Here is a 16943-nt window from a genome sequence, read left to right as displayed (position 1 = left end):
ATATAACTATTATTGTACAGAATAACGTAGCATACAGTTATGCAGCATTGGAGGGTTACTAAAACACATCATTGATACCATCAAGGAACAATTTGGTTACAAAATCATCCTTTAATTTTCTGGACAAGTTTTTCTTCAACTGTTTACAAGTTGCATAAGATGAGAAGGTGGCTATTTGTCCAATTATAGCTATTCTGAATGGAAATAACATTTGTTTACAGAAGTGTTAAATGCTGACATACTCAAGAGCAGCAATAAAAAGTTTTCTTTTTCCTCTTCAAGGACCTGGTCTTCCTTTGAGCACTAGAAATTGGCAACTTGGTTTAACAAATGGACAAGTGCACCAGTATCACTGGAAGAACTTTTTTTTTGCTTTCTCAATACACAGGGAAGAGACAAATGGACAAGTGCACCAGTATCACTGGAAGAACTTTTTTTTGCTTTCTCAATACACAGGGAAGAGACAAATGGACAAGTGCACCAGTATCGCTGGAAGAACTTTTTTGCTTTCTCAATGCACAGGGAAGAGACAAATGGACAAGTGCACCAGTATCACTGGAAGAACTTTTTTTTGCTTTCTCAATGCACAGGGAAGAGATGTCCACATCTGCCTGATAAATAACAAGCTTCCCAAAATAATATTTAATTGTTCAATTATTTTTGCATTCAAGTTCCACTATCTCACATCAAATTTCAGACATCACATACAACCCTAAGATTCTTTCCTGCGAGCGAGGCAGAATGATCATTTGCTGGAAGGGCTGAAAAACTACACAATGTACACATGTAAACAAACTGTAAACAAAATATGAACAAATTGCAACAGAGAATTTTTTTAAAAAAAGTCAATCAAGTGCAAAAGTAAATGAGTCCCAGATCGAGTTTGTTGTTGAGGAGTCTGATGGTGGAGGGGGAGCAGCTGTTCCTGAACTTTAGGGTGGGGGGGGAGGGGAAAGAGTCTGTGGGCACCCCTTTCCTGATGGTAGCAGCAAGAACAGAGCATGTGCTGGTTTGTGTGGATCCTGGATGATCGCTGCTGCAGATGTTCTCTATGGTGGGGAGTGTTTTGCCTGCGATGTCATTTTGCAGTCCCCATACTACACACAGCCGGTCAGCACACTTTCCCCTACACATCTGTAGAAATTTGTCAGGGTTTCTGATGTCATACCAAACCTCTGCAAACTCCCGAGGAAGTGAGGCACTGATGAGCTTTCTTCAGGATGCCATTAATGTTGGATCGAGAAGTGATCTCCCAAGAACTTAAATTTGGTGCCATTGAGTGCAAAATTGTTATTGGTGCCCCATTCAGCCAAGTTTTCAATCTCCTTCCTATATGGTGATTCATTTTTTTTTAAAGTATAACCCACTATCATGGTATCATTAGGAAATTTGTAGATGGCATTATTATTGTACCAAACCACACAGATGTAGGTGTACAGTGAGTAGAGTAGGGGGCTAAGAATGCATCCCTGTGATGCTTGAGTAATGGGAAATTGTGGAGGAGACATTCTGACCAATCCTCACTACTTTTGGTCTGGAGGTATTCAATACTGCATACTAGTAAGACTCAAATTCTCCTTTTGCATTTGACAGAAATTGAGAAATATTTTTCTCAATTGACAAGATATTAGGAAAATAAACAGTTTTGATTTGGTCAAGTAGCTCTAACCTGGAAAGCATGGTGCTTGGTACTTAAATTGCAACAAAAAAGTGGCACCTGAAATTACAGGTCAATTACAAGAATATCATCTTCTCTCATCAAAACTCTGAACTGAAATTAATCCCCTTATTATTCACTTTTAAACTTTTGATTCAAATACTTCTATTTTCTTGACCCTATAATTTGACATACAGACAAGTTTGCTGCACAATTAGAACAGTTATTCATCATGTCATATTCAGAAATGTTTCCTTCAGTTTAACACAAGTCATTAACAGCAGGAGTACAGTGCTGCCAGAGCACAGCTCTGGGCACCTCATGGGGTGATTCCAGACACCACCTTGTCACTGTTTTGGTGAGTTCCAGCGCCAAAAAAATTAGCACTGCACCCGATTAATAGTAAAATGTGCCAGAAATACCAGTACTCACGAGTGAGTATAATGTATTTATGTGCTGGAATCTTACTTTTCTCAAGGCAACAAAATCCTACAACCAGTCACCAAATTAAAACCTAAATTTTTTTTCGCCTCAATTAGGATATGGACAGCTTGCAGTTGGGGGAGGGGGCACAATTTTAGTATCTGACATAGCAGCTTTCAATTGCAAGTTTATCAACATTACAGCAAGATTAAGTAAAACACATCCTCATGAAATGGCCTAAGATGGCAAGCTAAAAATGCTGCAATATGCCTATCAGGTGGCAATGTTGGCTCAATTCTCAATCTCTGCCAAATTGCTCATCTCAAAAATTTGAGATGAGCTTATGTTCCCTTTGATTTGTATTTCTGCAGTCCACTCTTGTCAAAATTAACTTCTTGGATCAGATTCTGCTGGCAACTGATGCAATTTGGCTTCAATAGGCAATGTTAACAGCTTGCCTCCATGCCAAACTCTTGTACATTTCCAGGTGGAGGACAAGGCTATTTAGAGCATGCAAACGCTACTAAGATGTAGTCACATCCAGCTGTTTAAACTCTTAATGCATACTAACATTGTTATTCATCTGGATACCACCATGCAAGAGCGATTCAAGATGACAGCAATCTCTAACCTAATTTTGAGGATTAAGACAGGATTTCCAGCAAATTGTCCCCATTTCCAAAGAAAGGAAATATGTTAGAATGGGTAGAAAAAATAAAATCCAGATTTAAAGCTGTAAAGATCAAACAAATAGGATAGGTCAAGTTATGCACAAATAGATACAGTTGCTGAAAATAGCTTCACACTTCCTTAATTTTAATGTGAACTACATGTCCTTCACAGCAACATGATTGTATAATAGAGCTAGCTCTATTGCCCAAGCCAAGTCGTCTCTGACATATGCAAGCAGTTGAATTAATATATTTTGCTGCACTTAAATTCGGTGTTATAATTTGGGTGTTGAAACAAAGTGTGAACTAGCTCGAAGCATGAACTCCATCGAGAGATTTATACTAAAGGTGACCGTCCCCAAATAAAGTTCCTTGTGCTATATGCAAATGAACAGCTCATAATATTCAAAATGCACAATTCTGGAGAAATTCTGCAGGTCAAACACTGTGCCTTATTACAAAAATTTCTGGTTTGAAACATTGGTTCTGCTTCTTGATCTTTGCTATATAAAGTACATAGTTCGACCTGCTGAGTTTCTCCAGCATTGTGTTTTACTCAATCGTGTCTACAGCTCATAATACTTTCCTGCATCCAGTTTTAAACAGATGTATGCAATTCAAACTGTTCTTCTTACACAAATGTAGCAAGCGATTCCAAAACTCCAATGAGAACCTTCCCTAAAAATTTCCAAGCTATCTAATGCTATTTGGGTAAACCCAGACAGAATCAGAATTTTGAACAATTGCTATATTCTATTACTATTAAGTTCAGTCCTATTCACTTTCAACAGTATCCCCAGTAAACTGGGGAAGAGGAGAAAGGAAGAAGCCATCTAGTTTTCTGATCCTACTGGCCCTCAAAGATATCAGTTATAATGGGTGTCTCCAAAGTGGTTGATATCAACCCCTGGAGGTCAATGTTACTATCCAAGGGTGGGGGGGGGGGGGAAAGGGGGTTGATTGAACTTGCAGGGTCAAGAGAATTGTGGAGCCTGAGGTCCTTGCTCCTGCCTGGGAGCCCGAGGCGACTTGGATGCAGATGGCACCACACCCGATGTTGAGAATAGTCACCGTTGCCAGCTCCATTTGGCATCTTCCTGACCAGAAGAATTTATTTATTTAAAATTTAAAAATAAAAAAAGTTTTGTAATCGCTTGCTTAATTTAGATTTGCAATTGGGGTATTGTAACCAAGTTTGGGTTGTTGCTGGGAAGCCCAGACACCATACATATGGTATGCAGTTTCTCCTCACTAATGCCTATGGAAACTGCATGCCTATTTATGATTTATTTTTGTACATGCCTGGGGGTCTATCAAAGATTCAATGAAGGGGTTGATGGTCTAAAAAGTTTGGGGACCACTGATTTATACAAAATAACATTCCTGGTTATGCAGGAACCTTCCAAAGGGACTGATGCTTGAGCTATAGAAGAGTTAGGATCCAAAACTGCACATTTCCAAGTTTCCTGGCTGCTTGTGGCAATTGGTTCAGAAATTTTGCTTCCTCCAATGTCATCAGGACTAGAGTTCCAAAGGCAAACATTTCAAGGAATAATTAATTTTTCATTTGAGGCAAATGGCAAAATGTGTCCATCAATGTCATAAATATGAAAAAGTGGCATTAGAACTTTCATCTTGCAGATGAAAAATTCTGGAAAATTATTTAATCAAATGTTTCAAATAAAATGGATCATCCCTTTCAATCTCCATTTACTGGATCAGACCCATTAATGATCTTCCATTCACTATGAACACATTTTGGCCTGGAGTTAGTATGCTTTCTCGCAGTTGCATTTTAAAAACACCTTCAAGAAAAAAAATCTTAATTTAAATGCTACCCCATTAAAGAAAATATTTGAAGATCCCTTTTGATACAGCAGATTCACTCTTTACAAAAAGTGAGCAAAACCCCTGTGGTGACTGGGACTACAAACCAATCCAGAGAGATAGAAAATTTAGTATGACAATATTTTCTTCCAATTACAAATTACAATGTGTAAAAATGTATTAACAAAGTGTTTCACTGACTCTTCAAACCTGGTCTGCTGTTCAACGCCCTTTGGGATCCAGAATCTACTACCTTTTAACCTTCACGACCCACATCTACCTCTGTCAGAAGAAACTGCAGCATACATTTTGGATTCAACTCCAAAGTCCTCTACTAAAAAGAATTTCAAAGATTCACAACTGACAGAAGTTCCAAATGGATGATAAGTTATTGAGAATGCTACCCATAGTTTTTGCTCTCCAACAGTTTATTACAGCATGATCCAACCTAAAGTCTCAGGAATACTGGCCAGGAATATTGTCCATTATTCATTCCTTCCCTTCTCTACATTCCACCCAAACAGGAATCAAAATATGAACATCTATCAAAAGCATGTTATTCTTGGCCCAAAACAAACAGAACAAAAATTGTGCACACAACACAATTTTGATTTCCAACCAGAGGACCCATGTAACTACAACCAGAGTCTTTTACCATGATATCAAAATCCTTTCCGATTGCTTCAATATGATTTAACATGTAGGTACAACCATCATTCATTCATAGGAATTCAAGACACCAAGTATCTCATCACACATTCTCTTCTGGGGTGATGGGGCTAGAAATGACTGCTTCTCGGAGGGGGAAAAGAAGAAAAAAATGTTACTGAGGGCAAGAACCAATATTCACATTTAACAAAAAATGTATTTGAGGAAGCAACATGCAAGAAAGTGCAGCCCTCATTCGATGAAAATGCAGACTGAGCAAAAAAAAAATTGTCAAGTTAGAGGTTTTGGGGAAGGAATATTTTGGCAAAGAACACCAGCAGATTCAACTACATTTTTTTAATCCCCACATTTTGAGTCTTGAAGAGTCCAAACTCACTAGTAAAAATATATGATCTCTTTATCTTAGAAACCCTACTGCACATGACTTGGATTGTTTAAAATGAACTTTTCATTAACAATATGCTGAACTTGCGAACTATGTGTTGTACTTAACCGGTCTTGACCAGATAGCGTGCAAAATGTTTTTCACTACATCTCTCTCTGAAGATGTGAGAATAAACATCAGCCACTATTGGTGAGTAATGGAAGACAAGAGGGAAGTGGAAACAGTAGTCAAGGAAAAGTTAAACCATGAACAACTGGAGAAACTCAAGGCAAGAAGTTAATTAATAAATGACAAACAATGTTGTGTAGGACAGGAAACAAGAGACCATTTTTGTCACACTTGACAAACATGCAAGACCATGGAGAGATGCCAGGCACTTTGGAATAGTAGTATCTGGGCGCTGACAAAGATCTGCATGAGAATTCCAATTACAAATTGACTTTTAACCTATTTAGGTAGAAACAAAAATGTCCAGTGATCAATAGATGAACAAATAAAGTTGCATATTTATACAAGTTCAGCATTCAGTTGCAAGACAATCATACTAACAAGAATTCTCTTAATAGCCTAACTTCTCTCCTCTCGGCATACTGGAGTAATAAAAATGATCAAAGGTAAAAGCTATCCATCAGAAAAATAAACATCAAGGTATACTTTTTTTTTGCACTAGGCTCAAGAACCTATTATTGAGGATAGGCACAAGATCTTTTGAATTAGAATCTTGACTGCAATTTGAGAAATAAAATCTAAAAATAGAGTTGCTTCTCTTTCACACAAATAAGAGCTCAAAGTTTGAGGAAAGGCCATATCAAAGTTTGGAAGGGGTAGCAAATTAGAACGATATGCTTTCACCTTTGGAATCTAGTTTTCAATCCAGTCAGTTAAAGTTAAAAAAAAGTATGACAGCTTTTACAAAGCTTCCAAGCAAGTAGCCTAAACCAGGTTCCTCGAGGTCACAAGCATACAGTGCAAGAGGGCTCATAATTCAGTACTAAGCTGACAGCTTCAGTCCAAAGACAAAGATAACCGGTGTGGGAAATTGAAACTCACTCATCAACTGTTTCGCTTCAGAACATGGCTGAAGAACGTTTGGCAGAACTTGAGGCACACATCAAATGCCAGAGTGGAAAGCAGTTTGCCCACCAGCATGAGACTTACTTGTATCGATAAGCATGAAATTTATACAGAACAGATGCAAATGGAAAAACTTTGAATCTTCGGAGCGAGCTCACCAAATGTGCACCCACCCCCACAAAACAACATTTCAACTCTCTTCATAAATGTACAATTTTCAACAAAACAAGGAGCTGAAGACCAGGCTGATGCTTAAAAGAACCAATGTTGAACTTGTTCCACATCCTGATCCACTGCCCCATTTTAATGGCCAAACAATGCAAGCTTACATTGCAACAGGAGTAGCAGAACAACGTCCTCACTGGCTAAGAAAATAAACTGACCAAATAGCAAATGTTGACATCATGTTATGAATTATAAAGAAAGGAACAATTCCCCAGTCTCTCAACAATACTGTGATGGGTTAAAAAAATCTTGCACCATGTTCTTTGCCACCTCAAAAAGGAGCAACATCAAATGGAAGTTCAAATAAATATTCTGCTCATCAACCCCAAAGGTAAACAGCAGGACGAGGCAATATTTTACTCTATTTATATCGATCACCAAATACCCAGTGCGACAACAGACCTTATTTCTCTCCTTCCACTATGACAACCCAAAATTCTTATCACTTTACCATTTTCTTCAGAAGTACATTACAGGAACTTAAGGCTAACCGTTTAGGAATAAAATCACCTAGCAGTCACAGTAAAATGACCTGGAAATATGGGGCAGGTTTTTTTTTAAAAAAGCAAAACCATCAATGGGCAATGAAAAGCTGTTTAACCACGCCAAATAATAGAAACTGAAGTGACCAAAGATACACAAATGCAACCCAAAGGGGAAAACATCAAAAGTAGCACTGATATTTATTGTGCTTTTGAATCACAAATAGAAGACAGGGGGATGTTCTTTAACGAAAAAGTGACTGGGTCTTTTGCAAATCAATAAAGTAGAATCTTGAAGCTGACAGTGAATAGTCAATCTGCTCCTACTACCACTCACTACAAATCTTTGTTTGTGGCATTGGTCATGTTATTGCAATAATCAGAATCTCCAAAAGATTCCTCACCATAGCACAAAAATGTCTTCAGTTAATTCAGAACGTGGTTACATTTAAGTAATCTGGTTGTCCAAAAATCACACATCACTTAGGAGTGAGGAGGATGTTTAGGAACCACTTGCATCAGGTTCTGGATAGGTTTGTCCTATTGAGATAGGAAAACGATGATAGGATAAGGGAACCATGGTTGACAAGAGGTGCAACAGCTATTTAAAAGGAAGAAGGAAGCAACCACCCACAAGGTTTAGCAAGCAAAAGTCAGGAAGGGCTCATGAGAAATGAATGGTAGACAGGAAGGGAATTAAGAATAGAGGAGAGCTAGAAGCGGGCACGAGAAGACCTTGGAAAGTAGGATTAGAGAAAATTCCAAGGCATTCTATTGATACACGAAGAACAGAAAGATGATGAGAATGAAGGTAGGGCCACTTAAGGATAAAGGAGGGTACATGTGCCTGGAGGGCGAGGAGGTCCTCAAATGAATACTTTGAGTCAACATTCACCAACCTTGGTAAAGGATTGTGTGCTGGAGCATCACGAGAAAGAGCTGGACCTTCTTAAAAAGATTGTGATTGATAAGCCCCCGAGAGCAAATACCCCAGGTTTCTACATGGAGAGGGAAGAGGTTGCTGGAAAATTGGCAATCGTCTGCGTCATCCTCCCTGGCCGCAGGGGAGATACTGGAGGATTGGAGAATGGCAAATCTAGCCCCTAGTTTAAAAAAGGTAATAGGGAGATTCCTGGGAATGGCAGACCAGCGAGTCTTACATCAGTGGAGGGAAAATGATTAGCAGGGATTCTTAGGAGCAGGATTTATGAACATTTAGAGAGAGTCTTCTCAGGGATAGCCAGCATGGTTTTATTGGGGTCTGGTCATGCCTCACGAACCTACTTGAGTTTTTTTCGTGAAAGTAACAGAAGTAATCTATGAAGGTTTTCATAAGGCATTTGACAAGGTCACCTATGGTAGATACATTCAGAAAGTCGTTGGGCAAGGGATCCATGGAACCTTGTCTATGTGGATTCAGAACTGACAGCTTCAGAAAGCAGAGGATAGCAGTAGATTGAACATATTCTGCCTGGAGGTCAGTGACTAGTGGAGTTCTGATGAGATCTGTTCTGAGACGCCACTGCTCTGTGATTTTCACAAATGACCTGGACCAAGAAGTGGAAGGATGGATCAGTAAGTTTGCAGATGAAACAAAGGCTGAAGGAGTGGTATATTTTTTTAGGTTACAATAGGAAAGAGACAGGTTGCAGAGTTGAACAGAGAAGTGACAGATGAATTTCAATCTGGGTAAGTGTGAAGTGATGCATTTTGTTTGGTCGAACTTGAAGCTGGAGCACCTTGTTAACAGCAAGATTCTCAGTGTTGAAGAACAGAGGAACCATGGCTCCAAATCCATAGATCTCTAAAAGTTGCCACACAGGTAGATAGGGTAGTTAAGGTGGTTGATGGTACACTGGTCTTCATTCAACACGTTCAACACCTGAGGCAATGTTGCGCTCTAAAAACTCTGGTTCAACAACACTTGGAATATTGGTGTTCAGTTTCAATTAACTCATTACAGGAAGGACATGGGAGCTTTGGAGAGGGTACAGAGGAGATTTACCAGGATGTTGCCTGGATTGAAGATCATGTCTCATGAGGCAAGGTTAACAGAGCAAGAGTGAAGGACAAGAGGTGACTTAGAGGTCTACAAGATTATGAGGTATAGATAGATGGGCAACCAACACCAGCGGTAGCGAAGGCTAGTACACCTTTATGTATCATTCATACCCTGCTTGCACGGTAAAGAGATAGCATTTATCCAGGGCCATGGAGCATATTTACATAAATACAAGTTAAAAGTTAAACACATTGAAATATTAGGACTTGTACAATAAAAAGTCCATGACACACACATTCTGGGAATTCAGGAGCCTGATGGTTTTAATGTTCTTCAGAATCCATCGCTTCAGTTTAACAGCTAATTTGACAGATAAATGAACAAAACTGGAATAGCAGTAGCTTTATTTTCCCCATTAGCACAACTGTGCACTAAATCTTGAGGTTTGAATCCAACACCATTTGAAATATTGCTGAAAAATACCAAAATTACTCCAGTAAATTTAGGCAATTTAAAGTTAATATCCTCTTCCCTCTCCAGCTGCCTGTACACCCACACAGAGAAAAATAAAATCAGATCACTACTACCTCTTGATTTCAATCTTCGCCCATCCACCCCCATCCCAAGATCATAAGGCAGATTGGATATCACCAACTGCAAGCCGTATTTGAACTCGAGAGCTGGAATAACACGAACTTCATTTCAGATCAACAGTTGATTTGCTTTTTTAAAAAAAAGGTATCCTGTATTCAGCCACAGTTCATGAATGTTTCATTTCAGACATCTATTCATTTTGGCTTTTATTGAAATACCTGTGTAGCTTTCTCGTTCTCCCATGATATAGAGTGCACATCAGTGTCACGAGGCCACTGTCCTAACAGGTAAGGTCCAATTATGGTGTCAAGAGAAGAGGTGCGACGTATACAAGATCTTGTCTTATGAGGATTGGGTTTCTCGATAGCTAAAGAGAAAGGAAAAACAATTTTTCAAAATTCACAGAACCATTATCGCAGGAAGTCATTCAACCTACTGAGTACATACCAGCTTCTTGAAAAGCAACTCATCTTATTTCCATACAAGTGTTTAAATGCCATTGCAATCCACCTTAAAAGGATTATTTTTTCCCTCATCCAGATTACTCTCCACCTCACAGCCACAAATTAGCCATCTCTGTCCAAAACAATGGGGAAAAGTTCAAAGATGTGGCCCAATTCATGAGCCATTCACTAATTGGAAACCCAATTAATAGTTGTGCCAAATGACCATCCACCAATTTTCTGCATTCCAGCTGAGATAAACCAAACAATCCTTTGCATTTATATATTAAAACAATACGTAGATGAAGATGCAATGGATTAACAAAAGGTACAGGAAAACCCCCATTATCCACCAATCAACCCGAAATTCAAAACAACTGACAAAAATGTCAAGGAAAAAAAATACATTTAAAAATAAAGTTTTAAATACAAGTTGTAATAGGAAAGGCTCTCTGAAACAAAACAACTCCTTGAAGACGGGAGCAAACATTCAGACAGCAGAGTGCCCCGGTCATGCCCTGCCCCCAGCAGCTGTTTGAACAAAGTTGTGCCCAGGATGAAGAGCTCATGACATTATGGATTGCAAGTATTTATTTTTATTACTGTATTAAATATGTTGCTAAAGCTTTCTCTGTAAACGGGGAAGGGGAGGTTAATCATGACAGCAGCAAGGTTAGCAGAGTGGCTATTGCCACGATATTACAGCACCCAGGGTCTGACCTGGACACTTGAATGGAGGCAAGTTCAGTTGTCAGCACGAGAGGAGGGGGCTAATTATGGCAGCCATACACTTTGCGTAGCAGCTCGCTGCAGCGTCACTGACCAGGGTTTGAATTTAAATTTTGTAAGTTATGGGAATTATCTGATTAAATTGAACTTTATATAATTAAGGACTACACTAATTTTTTTTCCAAATTACTTTCATTTTGCACCGTCTTTTGTCTTTTAAAGTGTATTCTTAATGCAGGGGTCTCAGTTCAGCATTGTAAGTGAATTTTCCATTCAAATGGAAAATTCGCATTTCCAGCACCTACAATCCTTGTAGTGCCAATATAATGGGGATTTTACTGTATTTTTATGCCACGTTTTTCAACTTTATCATGTGCATTGCCTTTTTTGGTTAGTGAAAGCAATAATAAAACCTGAAATTTAGCAATACTAGAAAATATTACAGATGCAGGACTAGTAAGGCCAAATTTACTTTGCGGCAAGCTCTGTCACATTAAAAAATTGCATTTTATTCTTAATAATTAGCCACTTTTTTTCAATAATGTGCATATCCTTTGAAAATAAAAACTGATTTTCCACCTGAGCACTCTTCAGCCAGATCAATTTTTCTGGTTTCTGCTCACCTCTCCTTTCCCTCTATTCACCTAGCCATTCCTCCGCCCCTTGATCACTACTATCCCATCCCTTCTCCACCTATCATCACCTCCTGCCTTTGTGACCACTCCTTCTCTCCCCTCCCCCCCACTTTTGTTCAGATACCTGCCGACATTTTCCCATACCTCGATGAAGGGCTCAAGCCCAAAACGTCAGTTAAGTATTTTTACTTTTGCTACATAAACACTGTTTGACCTCCTGAGTTTCTCCAGCATTGTGTTTTTACTTCAACCAGTGTCTACAGAATTTAGTGTTTTACTTCCATCGTCTGCTACTTGAGACAAGTGAAGCTTTTTTGTAGTGTGGAAATTAAAACCGTCACAAAATTAGGAGTGACATTTTTAAGAGCTAAAAGGAATAACAGGAAAATTAAATTTCGGACAAGGCAACAACTATAGGACTCTAAAATATAGACAAAAAAAGATTGCTTCCTCAAACTGATTCAGGAAGAGAGAAATAACTTTATTCTTTTGTTCAAACCTAGGTGAAAATTTTAAGATTTATAAAGAAAATCCAATTTAGACATTATTGACAAACTGGTTTAAAAATTTGCTTTCAAGTTGCTCTGCTGTTCTCAAATCAGACCTCTCATGTAACCCATCTGACAAACAGGATCTCATTGGTTTCAACCCAATTTCTTTCCTTTCACCAACTTTGGGCCTTTTAGGTCGGGAAAGGGAGATAGTAACTTAAGTGCACTAAGCAGACTTTTTTTCTGCTATGGATGCTGCACAAGTGATAGAAAGTTTTTGTTTCTGAAGTTACAAAACCCAAAGACAATTCTAATATTAATTTAGATATCAAATAGATATTCTCAAAATACACTTGCAAAACTTATATTTCTGATGCAAAACAAATGTTGGTCTTCAGTTACATTTTTGACATGTTTAAAACATATTTTAACCAAGTCAAGAGATTAACAATTGGGTGCGCTCAGTACAATTTATTAATGATTGCAATTTATGAATGGAATCAAATTGGCACCATCTTCAGGAAAAAAAAACAAGATTGTAATTTTCCCAGGATGAGAATTTCATGCACACTACATAATTAAAATCTCTTCCTGGTATAAGCAGAGCACAAGTTGCAAACACTTCTGCCACATGTAGATAACAGTCATGTAATTGAGTAAAACAGCTCAAATTTATAAAATTCAGTATGATTAGGGGGAAAATAGATTTACCTCAGTCATCACTTCATTTATTATGCTATATAAAGTACACAGTTTGATCTGCTGAGTTTCTCCAGTGCTGTGTTTTTACTTCAGTCACTGTGCCTGCAAACTTGTTTTATTCTATGCCAGTTCCTCAGTACAATTTAACCACAACTATAATGAACACTCAACTTCCCCTAGCCCCTCAATGCCTGACAATAAACTCAAATTGGTAGCCTTTATTGTTATACAAATTGTACAAGATTTTCTTGTTCACTAAATATTGCATTCTCCCAACACCCTCATGTCAGTACAGTATTAGTGAATTTGTTGACTGCAACCATGCAAGTTGCCTTTTACAGAGTTATACATTGCAGCAGTTACACCCTTGTTGTTTTACTTTTCTCCATCTGATTTGGCCACAGACAGCCACAACACTTCTACTGGCATGAAACCTTAACCCATTTTCTGATACCATCCCACCCCTAAACTGTACTTCTTTCAAACCCCTAGTTATTCTGTTCTTTTCACAGCATATCAGCAATTACTTTGGCAAAGAGAACCTAAATATGCCAAATTTATAGTATATAGAGATGCAGTGGTCCCTAGGTTAAAAATTATTGACAAGAAACATTAAATTACATTTTCTTCTCTCTACAATGCTGTCCTACTCAAAAATTATAGACTTTTCATTAAGGTTCTAAATTTCATGAACTTGCTGGTTACCTTCAGGATTGGTGGTCATGTCATAATCACATGCATTCCAACCATTCCACCTACAAAGTCAAACTTTGGTACCATTTTAAAATGATTTCAGAAGTTTGCTTTGTTACCAAATGGACTTTCTTTTAAAAAAAGGCACATATTTTAAAATACTTTTGAAATATTAAAGCCTACACAAGCCATTTCTTTCCAATTCTTTACGTACAAACTTTTAACTTAATTACAATTAATCAACTAATTGGCAATAGCTTCATTTTAAGAGAAAAACAAATATGAAGCACAAATATTTCATTCACTACATGTTAAAAACTGCATTTTAATATAGAACTAAATTGTTTCTCAATAAACATTTGTTTGTTTTCCTCCTGTATGAGATGTTAGCAGGCTATCAGCGAGTTCACTATGCTTAGTCAAATTACGTTCAAGAGTGATAAGTGACTAAATCCATCTTGAGGGAAGATAGAGGATTAACAAAAATGCTTTACAAAACATTACTGGAAAAACCAAATGACAAAAATTGGATATGGATTACAGATTTGTCTCTGCATTTTAGAATGGTCAACCATCAATTTATGCTTGCCAAAAAAAAAATGATTGCCCGATTACTACAGCTTTAGTCATCTATGCCTGTTATGTAAAGTTCCAATTCAAGTGTAGTTGGGCCTATTGCTGGAATTTTGATGCAATATTTGTAGATCTCAAGAAATAGAAGTAGGCCCATTAAGCCTGCTCGGCCATTCTAATCAGAGTTGAATCATCCTCCCACTCAGGTTCACTCCCTTGCTTTCTCCCAGTAATCCTTGACACCTTAAAATAACGGTCAACCTCTGCCTTAACTACACCTCTAACGACCTCACCTCCACAGCCGCCTACGGCAACAAGTTCCACAGAATCAGACATACTTTGAGCTCAGCAAGTCCATGCCAACCTTCATTCATTTTACATTAATCTCCCATTTTACTTTCCCTTCACCTCTTCCCAAATTCAAACCTCTAATTTACACACTATAGATCGATCTATAGATGTCAAATAGCCTACTTATCTTTGTTATATGGGAAAAGAAAAGAACAAACACCAGGAAGAAACCCACATAATCAAATGGAGAGCATGCAAACTCCACATAGACAGCACCCAATGCCAAAAATGATTCAGATTTTCTGAAGCAGTAGCTCTACCTCAGGAAAAAAATCCAGCACCTCAATCTGCAAGTATCAACCAAGTGAAAATATTAGTTGTAAGCCAATTTTAAAAAGTCAGTCTTGCATATAGATATTATTCAAATGATTTTACTGTTGGATGTCATTATTGACAAACCAAATACAGGTTAAACCCTATTAAAAGATTGCTCCAACTCACATTTTATCAATTTTAATTTGTGCTTTTGTACAAGAGTTACGAGGAACTCAAAACTGCCTACCATTTCAATGCAGAGAAATTTTCATTCAACTAAATCCATCAAGAAAGCTAATTTTGCAATCACTGTTGGAAATCTATACTCATTAACATCCCAATTTTCCAGAATTAAACTCAAATTCAGCAATATGAATAAAGTCAGATTAAACAAGCACCCGATTTAACGTTTCAAGAAACAATTTAAATAACAAGGTTATGAATTCCTGAATAATCTTCTCCTTAGGAATGATGTAGTAATCTGGGATTGGGGGAGTGGGGGGGATGGATAGAAAAAAAGTACTTTTCACAATTCTATATTCACTTCTGCATTCAATGCTTCTGTATTTGGAACGGTCTTCAAAATCTCAGACTCCAGGTCTTTCCTGTGTTAAGACCACTTATCCCCAATCTGAACATCCTTGTGTTTGTTGTTTAAATAGCAAGCAAAACTGGCTGATGGTACTTTCAAACATATTTTATTTGGTGAAAAAAAACTCATTAAGGATAGCATACACCAAAAGCCATTCTTACATACAATTATGCCAAACTGAGATGCTCCAGCCCAAGACAAAAACATTCTCAATCCCCCAGCAAACCCAATGTTGTTAAATGCAGTCATATTCCAGTAAATACAATACACAAAGATGACTATTTCATAGCTACCAAATCCAGCCTTTCAGTTTTCAACAGCTGTGGCAAGCATGCAGGGGAACAAAGAACAAAGTGGCACAACCAGCAAATATTTTTGAGCAGTAAAACAAACTGGAGTAGATGGTGGCCAATCTCAAGAGGAAGGGTGGCACTGCCTGAACATGGGGACTATGCAATAAGTGGAAACATCTGTGTACCATTCACAACTGGAGCCTTTCTAGGTGCAGCTCAGTGATATGAGCCCATCTCCAAAAGATGGTTGACAAGATTACACCTCTCACCCTGCACAAAAGAATATAACCAAATACTCACATTTGCTGCTTTATCAGTACTTTAGATGCTGTTATTTTCTATCCCAACAGAGCCATTTTTTTCCAAATAGTACATTTTGATGTGAAACAAAAATCTGCACCAAAACAATAACTGGTTTCCTCTTTCTCAGTTACTGCAAAGGCCATTTTACACACTGTAATTAAAATGTTTTGTAAACTGCTTTTCATTTAAATATCAATTACCTTAACAGAAATATTGGAATTTAATAAACTCCAAAAAGAACAGGAAAAGCCGCTCAAAAAAAAAAAGCAGTTTATTTTCAAGTTTCCAAAACTGGAATGGAAATAATTGAACCACAAAACCCTCGCTTTCAATTCAATAACCAACACTAAATTGGTCACTCACATTTTTGGAGTCATAATTGCCTGTAATATCAGCTAGATCAACACAATATACCATGGCTACTGAAACAGTTCAAAGATTGGATATTCTTCAATGAGTGACTCATCCACATCTCAAAGCCCAAGTCAGTTGCATACTCCTGTATGCCTCACTTGCCTGAATGAGTGCACCTCCAACAGTACTCCAGGACCTCAGCAACACCCAGGAAAAAGCTACTTTACTGGTTCCCTCATCCACCAGCATTTATTCCCTCTAGCACACACTGTGACCACAGTGGTACCATCTATAACTACAGTTCTTTACCTTGTTTACTGCAATAGCACCTCCTAAACAGGCAACTTCCATCAACACATAGGAAAACTAGATTTTCTGCAGGTCACACCTTGTAGTCCTGCAACAACAAAAAAAATCCAATTCTTTCATTGCTAATGGATCCAAAATCTTAGAATTATTTTCTCAAAGTACTATGGGAGTTCCTTCTCACCAAAAAGATACAGACTTGTCATAAAATTCA

At 37.9% G+C, this 16943-nt stretch overlaps 1 protein-coding gene across 1 annotated transcript in view; it reads right to left on the bottom strand.

Annotated features, from left to right (window-relative positions):
- The window catches only part of LOC138746487 (glucocorticoid-induced transcript 1 protein-like), a 59068-nt gene that overhangs the window by 36404 nt on the left and 5721 nt on the right, over nucleotides 1-16943 (bottom strand). The window contains exon 2 of the mRNA XM_069904686.1: nucleotides 10228-10376. Within this exon, the coding sequence (XP_069760787.1) occupies nucleotides 10228-10376 (149 nt within the window). The remainder of the gene's footprint in view (nucleotides 1-10227; nucleotides 10377-16943) is intronic.

Source organism: Narcine bancroftii, chromosome 12 (genome assembly GCF_036971445.1).
Source record: "Narcine bancroftii isolate sNarBan1 chromosome 12, sNarBan1.hap1, whole genome shotgun sequence".
Lineage (NCBI taxonomy): Eukaryota > Metazoa > Chordata > Chondrichthyes > Torpediniformes > Narcinidae > Narcine > Narcine bancroftii.
Note: the sequence above shows the minus strand (reverse complement) of the source record. Positions and strands in the feature narration are given on the sequence as shown.